General features: G+C 42.0%; 1 protein-coding gene across 4 annotated transcripts in view; it reads left to right on the forward strand.

Moving 5' to 3' along the window:
• The window catches only part of MINDY4B (MINDY family member 4B), a 386,720-nt gene that overhangs the window by 225,561 nt on the left and 142,053 nt on the right, over positions 1 to 19,106 (forward strand). For all 4 annotated transcript variants that reach the window (XM_086944142.1, XM_086944141.1, XM_086944144.1 and 1 more), the window contains one exon: positions 307 to 483. In XM_086944142.1, coding sequence (XP_086800268.1) covers positions 307 to 483 — 177 coding nt within the window. The remainder of the gene's footprint in view (positions 1 to 306; positions 484 to 19,106) is intronic.

Consider the following 19,106-nt stretch of genomic DNA (forward strand, 5'->3'; position numbering starts at 1 on the left):
GTAGAAAGAAAAACAAACAATTGGTCTGCAAGAAATGTGAGGGCAGAGTCACTCTAAAAGTATTAAAAGGCATCTATCTAACTGCGAGGAAGTATTATGTTGTAAAGTGCTTATTTTATGTACCACTTGAAAATCTTGGATATTAAAGTCTGATTCTTACAATTGCAAAATTTGTGCGACATAATTGAAGCACTTTGTAGATAAGTAGCTAGAGGTGAATGGCACACACTCTCTTGTTTCAAAGTATAGTGTTTTAAGTGTGGCATGCATAATGACTATACCCATTCTTTTTCTTCTTTCCCATAGAAGTACCAGGATGGCCTCACATCAGATGATGAAAGCGAAGAGGGGGCTGGCGCCGCCACGCCTCACGTTTCAAAGAAACATGGGCAGTTTCCATCCAACACCCCGTATTCAATTCCCATTCCACTGATCATCCCTTCGAACCAGGGTGGTCGACCAGTCACAAAGGAGATGGCGACGGTAAGCTTATCGTATCACTTAAGCATTGCCGACATACAATCCCACCTGCACAAAGCGCCCTTGGTATTCTATCCCCTGCCATGTGAACATCCGACTATTATTGGCTCGAAGGCTGTCAAGCAGAATGCCTGCTAAAAGCAGAGTAGAAATAACATTAGATATTAATGATGTTTGAACAAGTGCAGTTGCTTTACAACCCAACAGTCTCATATAGTACAATGGCCAATAGATAGTATAGCAAATCATGAAGGATAACGCGTCCTTTTCATTGAATATCTTTTATTTACTATGTGCACAATATAATATGCTATTTTAAAAATACTCCTTGGCAAAGAAACGGGGAGGGGGATTACGCATGTGGGTACATTTGTTATGCTGTTTATTTTTGATCATTTTGTTTATTAAGACCCCAATTCAGAAAAGAATTTACGCATCTAAATTCAGTAAATCATCGCAAAAAATGTACGTTCAAGGAAAGATCCTGTAGCTCAATCACATAACTATGAATTAAATCGGATCAGGCGTAAATTCTGCTAATTTACATGAATTAATCTGTGGTACATTTACTGTTAGGTGGAGGTTTGTAGGCATTCTTAGAGTGGTCTAGAAATAATACTATGTGTTACTGAAAACTCTCACACAGATTTCAGAAAACATTTGCAGGCAATATCTCATCCTGAAAATGTTTGCTTATGCCCTTCTGTCATGGATAGCACTTTCAAGGTTGGTTTCATGTGCTCTTGTTCCTCCACACTAGATCTCAATCTAGTTGTTTTTTTTGGTTATTGTAATTATTGCAGCTTTTCAAATTCCCTTTTGGGGAGGTATGTACACATTGTGTTCTAGCAGACCACAGATAACTTGACAAGAGCTATACTAGGCTTTATACTGTGAATTGTTTTTGGTGATATAAAGGAAGAAATAGTTGGAAGTTCACCCTCTTGACTATCAGATTTATTTCGGAAGAGAACACTGAATTTGTGTAAGCTTTGTCTCTATGTTCTGCACTCTTGGTGAGTCATTAAACAAATTCATAGTGCATGGAGGATGTAACAGTTTTATGTACCAACAAATGTTGTAGAAGCCTTCTAGCAACAAGCCATGCCTCCTGTGAAAATCGCTGTTAGCCTCTTGATCATACCCCATAGTTTGATGTAAAGGAAGGGTCTTGAAACTATTTTGAGGATAGAGGTGTCTTGAAGATCCTCTGAAAGCAACCTCTTAGTGAGTTTTGTTCTGAATGTTTTAACCATGAAGTTGTGGTCTCTGCTCAAAGGTGGACGGGGTAAAACTGGGGCGCACTTACAAAATGCACACTGATTGACAACTTGCCTCAATGCCACTAAATGCTCCAACAATACTGGATGTGGTCATTTAGGCACTACAACAACCTTAGTAGGTGTCATTGGAAATGCGGAGGGCATAAACCTGCACATTAGATTTTCTGGGTCATTGAGCCCTTTCAGCACAATACTGTTTCATAAATTACCTCAATTCATTTGTTTTAGTGGGAGGAGCTTGTTAATATCTTCTCCGTTTCCAATGGATGTACTCCTTCAGTTTAAAATTGTAGTGTGTCCATAAATCTGGATATTCTATAAAGTACATTATTTATTTATTTATTTATTTAATTTGTATGGACAAATTTCTTGCTCTAATATTGAATTTGTGTTCTTGTCACAGGTGTTTTACTTTCCTCTTAGTTTCCTCCACATAATAAAAGGGGTAAAACATCCCATAAATCATATATGAGGTACCACAAGTTTAATAGACTTAATAGCTATGCAGTATATCATAGTATGATACCAAATCCTTTCATGATATTTGGTAATTGCTAGTTCAATTATTCAAATGTCCCAGGTTGTTGTGCAGTAAGTACGTTTATACACTTGTTTCAAAGTAACATTTTCCTGCTGTGAAAATGTCTTTAAAGCTTTTTCTTATTGCTGAAAGTAATGAAGGAGGTTTAAGTAAATTGTTCATTTTATTATTGATTTTCATCAATTGAGAACTCTTTTAATTTAATTTGAAGAACGGATTATTTGATAATGTATGAAATACATACTTCATGTAGCAAAACTTCTCGCTTTGTAAGCAACGGTTCTGTTCCTGTAGGGCCTGCCTCTTGAACTGCTTTTAAAAACAATCATTCACTGCAAACGTTTTCAAGCCATTGCTGTAATTCATAACTCTATGCTTCCCCAAACTCTATCTTGTTTAATATAATCGATTGTGTCCTAATAGTGGACTGCGGGCAGCCCTTTGACATGACTTAACAAAGGAAAGATCTTCAGAGGAACATATATCTGCTTGTAGATTTATAAAGATATTGCTGATGAAAGTATTACCCTCAAAAGTTAATAAAATGGCAAAGTAATATATAGACAGATTCTCCATACTAATACTGACATGCACTGAATGTTCTTATACATCAAATTAAGATACCATTGACATTCAAATTCTTCAAATGTATCACTGTCAATACTGACTATATCATTAACCAAAACAAAACTTTTGCAGGGAAAAAAATGTTTTTGTATCGAATGGCACAAGCATAAAAACCTATTGGTGTTTTACTGATTTGCATTATTTAATCAAATTAGAAAGACTGTGATGCAAGATAATAAGTATTCACTACAAAAACAAACATATTGCCCATTATTCAGTAATATTATCCACATCACACTTTCCAAAACCTCCTGGTGGGGTACATTGTTAAAGTTGAATGCAAATAAAATTAGTTCTGTAATAGGTAACTCCAAAATCTATAGTTACTATAATACCCCTATAGAAAACCACTAATATCTTCGAAATAGGGTTTAGGGAATGATCAGGGTATAAAGCCAATGGTTGTAAAAAGCAACTAATTCTTAAAATAAAGAAATATACAGATGGCCTTTGTAGGACTTGGTCTTTTTGGCTAAAGTTCCCTAAATGTTTTGCTCACCCCCTAGACCGTTTTCCTGACATAGAGTTGTCAATTTAGATGCTTTGGGTACTTTGCTACTGCTGATCAGTGTCAAAGTGCAAGTGTTCTCTATGTAAAATGTAATGGTAAATGGTTGGGCATGATTGGTATGGTTGCCTTACCAGTAAAGTCCCAAGTGATGCGCACTGTGTGTGCTCGGGCTAGTAATGCAATGGTGCACGGAGAAGGGAGCTCAGGCCTGCAGTGTAGGGCCTGCGCGCAGTTTGCTAAGTTACCATGTTGTCCTGACAAGTGCAACGACTTGTCAGGCCTGACTTTCCCTTTTACATACACATTGGTCACCCCTGTGGTCGGTCCCGGGTAATCCCTGGGGAGGGTGCAGTGTAGGTAAAAGGCAGGATATATACTAAGGTGTGTGTTATGTCCTGACAGTGAAAAACACTGCATTTCGTTTTTCACTGCTGAAAAGCTATCCTGCCCATAGGACAGAATAGGGGAGGCTGGGTGTTGTGTTTATTAGCCTAGTTTCCTGTAAGTTTAAAATGGAGAGGTGAAGTTTAGTATGTATAAACTCACAGTGTCATAACACATCTTTCTGTGAAGGTGGTTTTTGTCACTGTGTGTTCAGAAACCACTCTTTTAGAAAGTGGCTGAGTTTTGAGCTTTGGGCATTTCTGTGTGTCTCTGCTGAAATGTGGATTGTCTGTCTGGATCTGAAAGGTGAGAGGAGCTGGGAGATGTCTTGACCCAGGGAGGGGTTGAGATGGCACCAGGCTGACCTGCATCTGGAGAGTAGGGGGAGGAGAAGCCCGGGAGGTGAAAAGACCTGGACTGGTGCTATACACCAATTGACCCATCTCCTGCTGAGTGATTAAGGATCCAGGCCCCCAATATCAAAGGCAGAGAGGTGACACTGGGAAGGAGACACCCAGAACTGATTTAGGGAGGGGTCAGGGACCCTTGAGCATAAACTAACTTCAAAGACATTAAGGGGTATAACTTTGAGAGCTGAAAACCCCTGAATGCTGGAATGAAACAGAAATGGACTGAGACTGAAAAGGCTTGGACCCATTTTGTGGTCAAGAGGAACCTCTGCTAAAGAAGGAGGAACTGAAGAGATTGCGGTGGAAAGATCAATCCCTGCTTCGTGATCTGGGGCTGGTCTGCAGTTTGCTGTTCTAACTTCTAACCAAGGAAAAGGCTGATGGGACTGTGCTTGGAGGCGCTGGGTCCCCCTACTTGAAGAAGACTGTGCTTTGTGCTGTGTCTTGTAACCCCAAGGTCCCGACGTGAGCTGGCTCCCTGTTTGGAAATACAGGATCATAAAAGTTTCCGGAGATGTCCAAGCAACGTGGTGTGCGCATGCTTTTGCAGCTTGAGACCCTCAGAAGTTGTGCCTTGTGATCGTGGGCACACAGGAGTAAGCGGAGTCTTGGACGCGCTGAGTGCCTGTCAAGGTACAGGCCAAGGCGTTGGTGAGAAGTGCCTGGTCGTGGTGTGCATGGGGAGACAAAGTGAGACTCGGACGCGCAGAGTGCGTGTCGTGGTGCAGGCCAGGGCGTTGGTGAGGAGCGCCTGGTTGTTGTGTGCACTGAAAGAATGAGTCTCGGACGTGCAGAGTGCGTGTCGTGGTGCAGCCAGGGCGTTGGTGAGGAGCATCTGGTCATCGTGTGCTCCGTCAGTAGAGATGAGACTCGGACGCGCAGAGTGCGTGTCGCGGTTCAGGCCAGGGCATTGGTGAGGAGCGCCTGGTCGTTGTGTGCACCAAAAGAAGAAGTGAGTCTTGTTTGCGCAGAGTGCGTGGCGAGGTGCAGCCAGGGCATTGGTGAGGAGCGCCTGGTTGTCATGTTCACCGGGAGAAGAGTTGAGACTCGGACGCGCAGAGTGCTTGTCGCGGTTCAGGCCAGGGCATTGGTGAGGAGCGCCTGGTCGTTGTGTGCACCAAAAGAAGAAGTGAGTCTTGGATGCGCAGAGTGCGTGTCGTGGTGCAACCAGGGCATTGGTGAAGAGCGCCTTGACATTGTGTGCACCGGAAGAAGAGGAGAAACTCAGACGCAAAGGGTTTGTGTCGAGGTGCAAGCGGAGGTGCTGGTGAAGAGCACTGGGTCATCGTGAGCACCAGAGAAGAGGCGAGTCTCGGACAAGCAGTGTGCGGTTCGAGGTGTAACCTGAGGCACTGGTGAGGAGTGCTGGGTAGGGTGTGCAGCTAGTTTGAAGTAAAGTCTCCACAGTGCTGAGGGCGAGTCTCAGTGTCACTGAGACCGCCAGAAGGAGGGCCAAGTCATTTGGCCCTCAGAGTAAACCAGCAGCGGCCCGGACCGGCAGCCCTGGAGGAGTTGAGCTGCCGGCCCGAGCTTGCCACACCCGCTGACGGAGTTCTGGATCAAGGCCCAAGTCGCTGACATCGGAGAGGAGAGTGGGGTCACGCCCCCCAGGTATGTGGATCCCCACCTGGGCTGTGGTGCAGGCCTCGAGGGACACTCTCTCAGCCTCTCGCTTCTGTCAGCTGCACAAACATGTTGCTTGGCTTGGATCTCAGCCCATGCTGACCCAAGGAGGGGCAGTACTGGGGCCGGAGTAAGAAGCAGTACTTTTGTGTCAGCATTGATACATATTGGGGGCACTGTTAACAGAGCCCCTAAACTGTCGGATTACACTTTGCATTATTGCTGCCAATGATCTATCGAACTGTCGTATGGCGCCTGACCCCATTTGTGCCTGACAAACTACATGCTTGGTGTGCTACGCACTGCGTTATTTTTCCCTTGCAGATTACCTGATAGTAACGATGCGCATTGCATTACTTCTTACTTGCACAGCATCTGATTATAACGTGACGCAGTGCATTATTTCTTCATTGCACAGTACATGATTGTAGTGTGACGCATTGCTTTGTTTCTTCCTGGTACAGGGCATGCTGGTAGTGATATGCATTGCATTATTCCTTCTATTCCAAAGTACATGACTGTGGCGCTACGTATGGCATTGTTACTCTGTTGCACAGTACAAGAGAATATCGTTTTGCATTGTAGTATTTGTCTTCTTTTGCAACGTTTGTGATTCTAGCAATACGACTGGCCTAAACTTTTGGAAACAGTTAGAAGTGAGCTTAACTGTTGGTTAGAAATGGTGGTTGGGATTAGAACCTACCAACGCACCAGAAAGAATACTACCCATTCTTATGTGTTGGTTTGTTATTGTGTGGTCATATCGTATAACTTCTTATATAAAGATTATACTCATTTTATAAAAACTTGTTTGGAGTCTATTTGTGGTTACATCATTGGGTTGTTGTGAGTATGGTTGCACATACTGTGCACTTGTGCCTTGGAGATAAGCGTGGCTGCTCGTGCCAAGCTACTAAGCGGGTGAGCAGGGCTATCTCAGACGGTGTCCTAACTTAGCCTACTGTTGAGGCGAGGGGGCGGGAACTCCTGCCTCCGTCATTTGGTGGCGGCGGTAAGCGATAAGGACCCCCACTTCTAACGGCCTTTCATGCTAAAATGTATTTTGCATACAAGGTACATCATTGGCTTCATAGTGATGGAAAAAGTGGGACTTTGTTCTGGCTGGTAACCAAACTTCGTTTTGTGGTAGTATTAGTAACCATTCAATCGCAGCTGAAAAATTTGAATGACCACAGTCTTTGTGCCAACAGGAGTACCAGTTCTCTGTTTGACAAGTGGACAGAGTTACCTGGCTTCTTTATCACTGTAACAGTCTATCAGCTCATCCTTTCCTTATTAGGAACATATGCCAAAATCGAACATACACATTTTCTACAAGCGCACATTACTTTGAACAATGTAATCTCATTATTCCAAACAACCACAAGCTTGAATTAGTGAATCACACTTGACTCCAGCTTCTAGGTGGTTTTATTCCCTAATATTGAGAGCACTTCATCATTTTTCAGAAGAAAGTTAAGATTTGACATTGCTTCCTGTTGCACAGAATAAATGAGCTGCTTGGAATCAGGTATACAAACCTACTCGCAGCAGATGTGTTACATTCATCAGTATGCTTCAAATGTGGACTCTAATCTAATGTAAAGCAATTATTACCATGGGCCAAGGGCCATGACTCATGAGAAGTGATAATGCCTCCCCATCCATCAACAATGGTAATACAATAACACATTATGCCATGGTATTTTTTATTTGTACTTGTTTTGGCAAAATGTATTTAATCAAAACCAGGATTCAGGGTTTTAAATTAGTGCTGTGTGGTAAAATCACACTGAAGAGACCTTGTGTCTATTAGGAGAGTTGTTTCCCTGTCTAAATTAATTGTTACATGTAATCAGTGAGCATGAAAAATTGTTTGTCTAATTTCAGTTGAACTGAACTGTGGTAATAACCTGGAATTTGACTTTTTCACTGTAGTGCAAAATTTGGCAATGTGCATTTGTTAGACATTGCATACTTGGTATGGTTTCCACTGTCTTTTGCCTTTACCTCCTGTGTTTTTGACTGTAAGCTGGACTTCATTTTTGCTGCTTTTCGTACTCTGGGCACTTTGCCACTGCTGATCAGTGCTAAAGTGCAAGTGCTCCCTGTGTAAATTATGCTTCTGATTGGTTATCCATGATTGGCATATTTGATTCAATGGTAAGTCCCTAGTAAAGTGCACTGTGTGTGTGCCCAGGGCTTGTAAATAAAATGGTACTAATGGGCCTGCAGATTGGTTGTGCCGCCAACATGAGTAGCTCTGTAAACTTGTCTCAGGCCTTCCACTGCAGTCTCTGTGTGTGCAGTTGTAAACCGCCATGTCAACCTCGTAAGTGCACCCACTTGCGAGGCCTAATCATTCCCATTTTCTACTTGTAAGGCAGCCCTAAGGAAGGCCCAACGTAGCCTCATGGGCAGGGTGCAGTGTGCGTTAAAGATAGGACATGTAGTGGTGTGTTTTACATGTCCTCATAGTAAAATACTGCCATTTTCGTTTTTTATTGTTGCAAGGACTGTCTGTCCAGTAGGTTATCGTTGGAACTGGCTTGTAACATTTTACAAGTGTAACTTTCATTTAGGAAGAGATAGAGATTTGGAATTTGGGCTCCCTAAGCTCCAGATTTAAAAATACAACTTTTAGTGAATGTGGTTTTTAAATTGTGTGTTTGAAAATGCCACTTTTAGAAAGTGGGCATTTTCTTACTTTACTATTGTGTGTCTCTGTCTGTCTGTAGAATCAATGCCTGGTTTACATTGACTGGGGCTGTCTGTCCATTCACTGTAGACAGTCGCACAAAGGGAGCTGAGGTGTGTCCTGCATAACCTAATGAGCCATCACTTAGCTGATGGGTCTTCCTGAGCTCGAGAGGTGGTAGGAGTTCTCACTGTCACCTGAATAGGGCTGTGCTGCCCTCTCACAGTGCTGCACCCACCCGAGTGTGACTGGGTCGAAGGGCAGTCAAGACAAGAACTTGTAAACAACAAAGAATTTCTTTTAAAGTATGCCTATTTCAAAGGCCAAAAGGGGTATAAGTAAAGGGACCTAAAATCCCAGACTTTTAGAACACTTCTGGATCAAGAGGAACCACTGCCAAGGAGAAGAGCTGTGAGGAGTATTGCCCCTTTGCTGTGTGTTGCTTTGCTGGGTTGGCCTGCAGTTGCTGCTTCTGCTTTGTAGCGGAAAAGGACAGAACTTTACTTTTAATCCTACTTGTGAAATTTCTCCATGGGCTTGTGTGTGCTTGCCTTCTATTACGATGTCTCGGGGCCAACAAAGACTTAATCTGCAACATCCCTGAACTCCACTGCTGGGATTTTCGACCTGCCTTGTGGTGCCAATTCCAGTTCTGGCCACTTGGAGGTTGTTTTTTTTTCTTGAAACCATCAAAATCAATGCATCGCCCTTCCAGTGCCTTTTTCTAACGCAGTACTGCTGTGCAGGACACATTTCCGCGCACTGCTGCTGTACGACTGAAGAAATTGATATTGCGCCTGTCCGTGGTCGAAGAATTTGCCACAGCCTGAGTAATGTGCACCGTGTCTCCGAAGTCTGAGACCACAGCATTGACTCTGACGCGGGCCCTGATGTGCGCCTGAAAGAATCGATGCATCATTGAACCATAGCTGAAGAAATCAACGCAGCGCCTGCTTTGCCCCTGCTGCTTCGACCTCCACCTCACCCTTCATCGATGCTGGGCTGTAGTAAGGAACCAAGGCTGCGGTTCCGGAGTCCGACGCATCACCTCCCCTTGCAGTAAGAAACCGATGCATCACCTGCCCTCACAGTGAGAAACCGACGCTTAACCTCCTCTCACAGTAAGGAACCGACGCATCAACTTCCTTGCTAGTAAGGAACCGACGCATCACCCTTCCAGGAATAAAGAACCAACGCATCGCTTTGCTTTCCGTGCCTCACCTCCCCTGCGCCTGTTTTCATCTATCAATTTTACTGCATCTGAGGGACTTTGCACTAAAAAGTCGCACATCCATAGTTTTATATAGACTGTGTTGTATTCTTGTTTTGATTAGATAAATATTGGCTGTTTTTCTTAACTGGTGTGGTGTCATTTTGTGGTGTTTTCACTGTGTTACTGTATATTTGTACGAATGCTCCACAGATTGCCTCTGTAGTTTAGCCTGACTGCTCTGTGCCAAGCTACCAAAGGGTGAGCACAGGTAAACTTAACTGTGTACTTTACTCATCCTGACTAGAGTGAGGGTTCCTTCTTGTACAGGGTGCAAACCGAATGAGAGGAACCCCATGTCTAAAAGTGGACATGAATAGGTTAAAAAGTTAGAGATATCTGAACCGCTAGTCCACAGATTGTCTGCAAAACCTGGGTTCAAAGAATGAAATCCATGAAATATGTAATAATTTTTGATGAGGGAGCATCCATTATCGGTCTCCAAATTTAAAGCCGGATTCCCAGAACCACATTTTTTGATTGGCCACAACAGAGGAAAAACACTGTGCTGTGCAGACCTCAACATGGGGTCTACTGCCTCATGTATAGCTCCAAGGATCACAAACAATGCCTTGTAGTTTGTCAACCCAATGGAAAGGACTTTTGGCCCTTAAGCCAACCCCCCAGTTAAGGCCATGCACAGTAGGAATGGGCAACCCAGAAGAGGTGGGGGCCGAACATGGCCATATGCCAGCCCTGCAGTCAATGCCTACTGCTCACAGCCTAAGAGCATGGGCAACAGGGATTGGCTGCCCATGGCAGGATGGGTGCAGCAAATTAGTGCTTAAGGCATACTATCAAAACCTCCAAGAAAGCTTCAGCTAAAACATTTTAGCGTATGTTTAGACATTTTTGGGGAAATTTGTTTGAAAAGCCGCAGGTAATGTGCAATTGTAATTTATCACCCACGAAATTCAAATCATTATAGCCCTGAAAATTGTAAAAATATTGTGACCCCAGAATACTCATACAATTTTAATTATGCATCAAGGAGGTGTCAAATTATGTAGCAGGGTTATCTAAACTATGTAGCTTGAAAGGAAAATTCTGAGACGTTATGCAACATATTCTGTGGCAGTTCTATTTTGAATCATTTGAGCAAGAAACAACATTTTTTGTTGAAATCTGCAAACTATGTTGCAAGTGCAGCAAATATATTTTTATGCTGTAAACATTGCAGCCACAAAATCACATAGTTCCACTGACCCTAAACATTGTTTAGTTTTTCAACAATCTATTTAATAAACAAAACATTTAAATTCTAATCAGTGTCCATTTTAAGCTCCATCCTTATGCGATTGTCATCAACAAAGTCTTCCTTCTACATAGAGAATGTGTGGTGTTTTTTTTTCATGCAAACAGGTTTTTTTTAGTTCTACATTCTTAACTACATCATTAAACATTATTGTTTTCTTTTGACTGCAGGCAACCAAATAGTACAGTTAAACCTTTCACTTATTGTTATTAATAAACATTCCCTCTTTGGAAAACACCTTTTTTAAGTTAGCTAAACCAAAATGAACATGCTATATAAAACAATACATAACGGGTAACAGTGTTCTGGTTAATAATGTCACGAGAACTCTGCAACTGCAATATTCGACCATATTGCATGGTTACATATTGCGGTCAGTGTGTAATTATGAGAGAGTCTAGCCTTTCATTGAAAGACAAAGATTGCTTTGATAATAACTTTGAGGCCGTTTGACAGACCTCCACAAAACATTTAAATCAAATAACATTAGTGAATACCTTTCTGCATTTCAAGCACCATGCACATCCATCATGGTGTCAAAACCTCAGCATTTATATGTCATCTCCAGAAGGTACCTTTTCTTTCTGCCCGCTAAAAGGTAACTTTGCCCATAGATGTGCCTTTGCTTGTTTTGGTGTAAATTTGCTCAGTAGTTTCAAGATGTTTGCCTTACAGAAGTGTGCTGGGCGAGCTTTGAAAGGTTACATTTAAAGATGTATTGACCATTAGTCTGCAGAACCTTGAATCCCACGTGAATAATATATTTAAAAAACAACCCATGCCAGAACTGAAGACTGTGTCCTGCAAAATTGTCAGAGAGGATATAAATGGGCCTGTGGGAGCACCCCTTGCAAACAGGGATGTTGTTTTGCAAATCATGAAATAACCAAAAGATTCACCCTGCAAATATGCATGGCAAACACCATGAACTGGTACTCCCAGGGCTGAACCAGGGACTGACCATGGGTTGAGTTGGCTGTCTATGGAGAGATGGGTCTCACACCTGTTTGAAGGATTTGATCTTGTGGCCAATGCCCACTGTGCCTAGCCAATGGTTGTCCACAGTGGGGTTTTTTATCCACCGAGGGTTGGGTAGAGGGCCCGTTTGAACATGAAGCCCTGCAATCAACCTCTGCTATGGATGGTCAACAGCTCTGCACAACCGGGAGTTGGCCACTTGCAGAAGATTGAGCAAAAGGCCAAGCTGAATGCAGATGCAGTCAAGTTATGGTTTCTTATGCTCATGAGACCTTAAGCTATGTTTAAAAAACCTGGGAGGTTGTGGGAGAGAGAGAGGGGGAAAGGGAGGACATGCACTCACAAGGAGTGCTAAATTACAAATGATAAGCAAAACATTGTTTCCTGATGTCAACATTGGAAGTATACCAATTGTTTGTTTTTATGTATTTGTTCTTCTATTTAGAACAGATTTCAACCATCTGGGTTTCAGCGTGCTGTATAAAGGTGGGTGTGAAACCACCAGGCAGATGTGTTGACTGGATATATGTAACAAAACAAATATTACTTTAATACAGTGAGTGTTCTAGGAACACGTACCATTTGCTTTACAGCTTGTAAGGGTGGGTAATGGGGCATTAGGTTAGTTAAATGCAGTGTATGCTGAGTAATACGAATTATAGTAAAAATGGATAACAATTAAATAGTTGTGCATTAATTACTATATGTGAAATATCCGATAACATTTAGCAGTTCGCGATATATGTGAGTGAAGTAGAGATTAGGATGTAACCTGGGTGACCATGCATCAACATCGGAAAATAAATATAATGAAGTGATTAAATCTCTCTCCCTGAGGCCGTGCTCATGCTCCCCCGCACACACATGTACCCCACACCACGGAAGCCACTGGAGCCACAGAGAGGAGCTGGTTGTTCTGTTTGCTCTCTCCTCAGGATCAACGGCTTTCTTGAAACTCTTTATCTGCCCTCATCCTCTACAAAGCCTCACGACAAGTCGTTGGCGGTTTTGCACCATCGTATCACCTGCTGTGCCCATCACTTCCCCTGTTCCACTCATGGAGGTGGGTGGATTTGGGTGTGCGACAGGACGAGGCCAACTTTGTAAGCTGGTGAGGTGCATGGGTTTGGATGCAGGGTGCTGGTGCTTGCTGTTGGTTGCAGCAACGTAACTGCACCTGGATTTTGCCACGATTAGTCTACCCTGCCTTTGACCTTGATCTAAGGAGCAAACTGGAAGAAATTCGGGATAGACCTCCCCAGTCATTTCAAGGGGTGGTGCAGCTTTTAAAAAATGAGGATAAGGAGAGTAAGCAAAAGCCAGGGAGAGCCTGAGCATGAGACAAGCGGCTCCAAGCTCCAGGATTTAGCATCAACTACTCCAGTTACTGCCTACAGTTACAGCTATAGTGTCTGTTACAGTGTCTGTTTCTGCAACTTTTCCTTTCACGTGCTGGTGGTGGCAGCAGCAGCAAGACCGGTGGGTGGAGGTAAGTGGATGTCTACTGGTCACCATTATCCTGCTTGTACTGCCTTTGTTGCAAGCGACTTTAAGGTTCTGTTCACCATTTACTGTTTCATTGGCTAGCTGTGTGCCTTTGTTTCTTCAAGTACTTCAAGTACTCCCTCACCGCCCTAGATATCCTAAGGGTCCCTGGACTGCTTTTTGGCATGACAGAGGAGCAAATGGGGGCTAAAGCGAAGTGATGCACGGACTTCATCTAACCTGTCACTACATCACGCCACAATGAGGAAGTGCAAGACCAACACATATGGCAATACAGGCACCTCGACAGTCCCCTAAAACTCAAACATGACTATGGATGCTTTCCTGACATGTGCAGTTGGTATCATTAGTGAAGCAATTGAGCTGGCAGAATGCCGCCTCTCTTTATCCTCTCAAACATTACCCACCCGTGCCTGGTTGGAAGTCAGGCATTTGATACACCAAATATATATGACGATTTGAGTAATCTATCCATACCCATACCTACATCCGCAAAGGCTAAACATCAAGAAGGGCAAGCTCCAACCCTGTCTATGCTGGAAATCCCTGCCTTACCCCGGGCCCATATTCACTCCATCCTCTTGGAGCCAGAAATCATGGTGGTTCAATCACCACCAATCGATCAAAGTACAGCTGGGAAGAGAAAGAGGTAGGAACTCGTTCAGAATTCCAAATGCCCAAGAGTCAACGTTCAGTCCCCCAAGAAGAAAGACACCCCAAAAGGTAAAAAGATTGTACCGGATCCCTCCTGGGATTTTCTTAAGGACACGATAATATCTGCCCTGGAGACAAGTCTAAACTCTATACTGGAGTACCTTGATACTAAGGAGCTGGAGCTCAAGAAGTTTAATCAACAGTTTACTCTCTGGGCAGAAATCGACCCTCTCCATAGTCCAGCTCTTCCTCCCCCTCCTATACCAAGATCAGTACAATCAGCTTCATCAGGAGGGCTACAGGAAACACTAGGTAATCAAATAAATCAAAGCAGTTCTGCACCTCTCTTAGCCCGAAATTCCACCCCGTATAACTCCACACAACATCATCATAGGGGAGAGGACCCTGGGGGCATGATGAAGACCAAATAGGCCCTGGTGACACTCAACAAAATAATCAGTTAATAGATGAAGTTCTAAACACACATAGGAAAAAAATGGGGCACAGTCCACTTGGAATTAATCTACTGGCAAGTGGCCAGGGACACTGAATGAGAAACCTCTGAGTCAACCAATTGGTATTCGACCCAACATCCCCCCAGAGTGCACTCCATATATTATTGTATTAGAAAGTGCTCCTACCATGGCTCACCCCCACATGGAATCACACACATCCCCCTTGAATAAAGTGTCACACTGGCTACGAAAGCATTCTGGATGGACCACTGACCTCTCTAAAAATATTATTTCGACAAGGAGGGTCTTCTGTATTGGACTACAAACTAGGAGCTCAAAAGGGGACTGTATAATCATCAATTTTAACACACCAAGCTTAGTCAGGTTCCTATAACATTCACTCAGTCAAATTCCACCATCCCCAGAGGCCATCTGAGCACTGCTGTTGGGCTTTTTTTTACCCTCCAAGGGCCCCAGGGCTATTGCCATACAGTAATAGTAATACAGTGCATCTGGGTACAGCAAATCAAATTATACAACTTTAAGCCACCATTTGAATTGCCTCCCCCTCCCCTCTAATAGGTTAACCCATCTGGTCTCCTTAGAACATTTGGATTGACCACCCACTACAACACGTTGATTAGCTTCAACTGATGACCATCCTTTACACCATGTACCAACTCAATTGACGTCTCATGGCACTCTTCAGCAAGAGGGAGAATTTGGCTTAATCTCATGGGATGTGTCAGGACTGCAATTCACACTGGAAGTCCTGGAATGGCTGATCTTGGTGAGTGATTATCAAATAATCTGTTACCAAGAGACCTGGTTACTGGATCAACTGCATATAAATGGCTTTGTCACTTTTCACATCCCAGCAATCCCCTCAACATCAGATCAAGCTAAAGGGGGATTGGTAACTTTCATCTCCGTTTTCCGTTTTCCTGACGGACTGGAAGACCTCTGAAGTGGTTATCACTCCATTCAATCACATACTCTTGTTAACCCTGGGGAAATCTTTTGACCTACTACTGATTAATACTATTATACTGTATTTGACCCCACAGAAACCAAGATCATGGATGGGAAATAGAACACTTTGCATAAGACTCTAAATAACCTTAGAAATGAGTTATTAATCTTGTGGGTTGGCGATTATAATATAGAAATGTGTGGTAATGGCTCCTCCGTAACTTGCAGAATCTGTGATCATTTTGGTGAACCTCTCACACACTTTAGACACACCTCTTAGGGGGACACACTAAACAGAGTGTCCTCTGCAAACAATCTGGTATCTGCACATGACTATAGTACGGGGACCCCCACCCGTATTCTGACATATATTGGGTCAGGGTCTAATTCCTTCACAAACCATATACTAACCCCCAAGGAGATACTAGAATTATTAATTAACTGTAAAACAGTGCCCTCATGCATGAGTGGTTATAACCCACTAATACCGAATCTAAAATTACCTCTAAGTAGAGACACTCAGAAAACGCTACAGCATCTACTAGAATTCAATTATAATAAAGGTTTTAAACTTCAGATGGGAACAGATTGATAAGAAGGCCTTTCATAATGACCTATTTATACATAGTCAAAAAGAAATTAACCAGGTCCTGTAAGAGGACTCAAACCCAAGGGAGGTAACCCGGGCTGTTACCTCTTTTACAGAGTACATAGTAGATAAATTGACAAAAAAAGCTGGGAAATCTCATACCAGCCCAAGGTGGTTCAATTGCACCTGCCCTAATGCTCACAAACTCTTGAAGAGTGCTCTCAGTAAATGCACACGGGACACAATTGGAGTAGCGATGGGAAGAAAAATCGTCAAAGAAGCTATCTCCAAACGGAAAATAGAAATAAGGGAGAAGGCCAGGGAGGAGCTAAGAGCTGGCTGAAATCTGAAACATTCCCGAGCCTTCTGACAGGTAGTAAACTCTCAGACCCTTTTAGGTGAGTCCCTCCCAAAAATGTAGTGTGTCAGGGGTTGGAACGCCTGGCACCATTCCTTTTTTTATTTTACATTATTCTTTAATTTCTAATTTTATTATTTTTTATTTTACATTAATGTACTTGGTGACCACTTAGTAAAGGCCAGAAAATATATCCCTAAAATCAACTCACAAGATATCCATGTCTTACTCTATGCAGAGATGCTGTCCTAATTGCACAAACGGCTAGTGGTCTCCAATCCTTGTTAGATGCTTTTAATAATTTTATGGACAACCTAGGGCTTAAAACGAAACAAACCAAGTCATATATAATGAAATGCTGCCCAATAAATTACAAAAAACAGAAAGTTTTTGCATGGTAGAGAAGAAGTGGAAAAAATCTCCCACATCACTTACCTGGGTATCCCTATTGATATTGATTTTAACTGGAACTTTTTATTGAATTTAAGAGAGTTACAATTTCAACGGGCGATTGACACAGTTTTTTTAGATTTGCTGGGATATAAATGCATAAGGGAGCTGCTACGTATTTTTGAAAGTAAATGTTTATCCGTTGCAATCTTTGGGGTGGGTATTTGGGAACACACAAACTGTAAAGCCCTCCAGATTGTACAGAATAAGTTCATAGAAAGACTTCTGACTTCTGAGCGTAATTATATCAATTTCTTAAAGAAGATGTCGAGCAATACAGTACATTACTGAGCTAGAACAGTGTCAATAATAGTAGCGATTTCGCATTGCATTATGGTCTCTGAAGGCACAATGAACTGCCGGCAGAATCACGTAGGTGCACGGGATATAAATTGGTTGAAATTAACAACATTGTGATTTCTAAAAAGTATTTCTAAGGGGGATTGGGCACAAGTCAATTTGCTTGAAAAAGGCTGTGCCGAAACGCGTTGTTGTGGACACAATAAATGAATTGAGTTGTCCTATGGTGTGTCGCTGTCCTTTTTTTGGGACTTCTCAAAACGAACTATGTCTAAATATAATATTTAATACTATATATAAAAATACACTTATATAAACACACATAATTATAAATATATATTGTGTGTGTTTACATATGTGCAAAAAAGAAGCAGAAAACTCTAGGTAGTTCTCAAGTTTAGGTAGAAAGCAGCTCCTGTACAGAGCACTCTCAAAACCAACGACACTCTAGATATGCTTATCGAAAATGTCTGCTTTTCTATCAAAGTCTTTAAGCATAGGATTAGCACAGTCCCATCCATGCCCAGATAGAATGGGACAAAGTTGTTTGCCATTTCTACAGCAAAGTCTTTAAGCACAGGACTAGCACAGTGCTGTCCACGCTGAGCTGTAAAATGACAAAAGCCAATTACCATTCCAGACACAGTATCACAGCTTTGAATTGGTAAAATACCAGCCAAGCCAACCTCAAATGAGTAAAAGCAAACCCTTTTATATTATATATTTATAAAATGTAAAACAATTATTACAAATATATATTTTATATTATATAAAATGTCTGATTAATTCATGAAATGTACGACTATGAAAAGCACATTAAATATATATATATATATATATATATATATATATATATATTCAAGCAAATGTCCCTGGCTGGAGGAGGAGCGGCCATTCAGCTGGTGCCGGTGCCGAGTCAAGGACAAGACTCGTTTAGACTTTTTCAAAGCAATTGAAATAAATCACTGCACTCTTCTAGGATTTGATTAAGCTTTTTAATCCATCAAGGAAAAAACTTCCTCACCTACGCGTTTCAAACAGATTACTGTTCTTGCTCACGGTAGTTACAAGTCCATTTTTTCTTTTTACTATTTATACCCTTCTGCCCATGTGGCCATTAGGATGCATTATGGGAGGGGTAGTTTTTGGTGAAAACAAACCATGTCAGGTCGCTTTTACAAGTTATCAAAGTCATTTATGGTGACTTTTAAGGATGGTTTTATTGTGGCTAAGTGCCTGGCTTTAACAATTTAAAACCATTTCAAAGCAAATCGAGTATTAATCTCACTTGCTACATGTATGTACAATTATTGTACATAGTGGGTGATAGCTGAGTGCTGGTTGTAAAAGTCATTGACTTGTAACTTGTTCCAGGACACTGACATTCTTTAAAATAAACGCTGTTAATAACAAACACAAAATTATTTCTCCATATTTCTGCATATGGTCTCAGTTTAACCCTATACATTTCAGATTTATAAGCAATATGTACTAAAAGGAATCAATACGTTTGGTTCAAGTTTCAAGCTAACATTTCATACGATTGTTATACTTTAGATTCAAACAGTTCTTTGTACGAAAATTATGTTCTAGTTCAGTGGAGATCTTCATACTTGATATCATGTGATTGTTTAGAATATTGGTATCATTCATAAATGTACATAAAGTTCCTCGTCCCCGTTCAGTCCTAGCGGGGTCTTGGTTTTGAATTTTATTATTAGTTTTGACTCCAAGCGTCTGAGTTTTTGCAGGCGATTTCCTC

The sequence above is a fragment of the Lissotriton vulgaris genome, chromosome 11 (genome assembly GCF_964263255.1).
Source record: "Lissotriton vulgaris chromosome 11, aLisVul1.2, whole genome shotgun sequence".
Classification (NCBI taxonomy): domain Eukaryota; kingdom Metazoa; phylum Chordata; class Amphibia; order Caudata; family Salamandridae; genus Lissotriton; species Lissotriton vulgaris.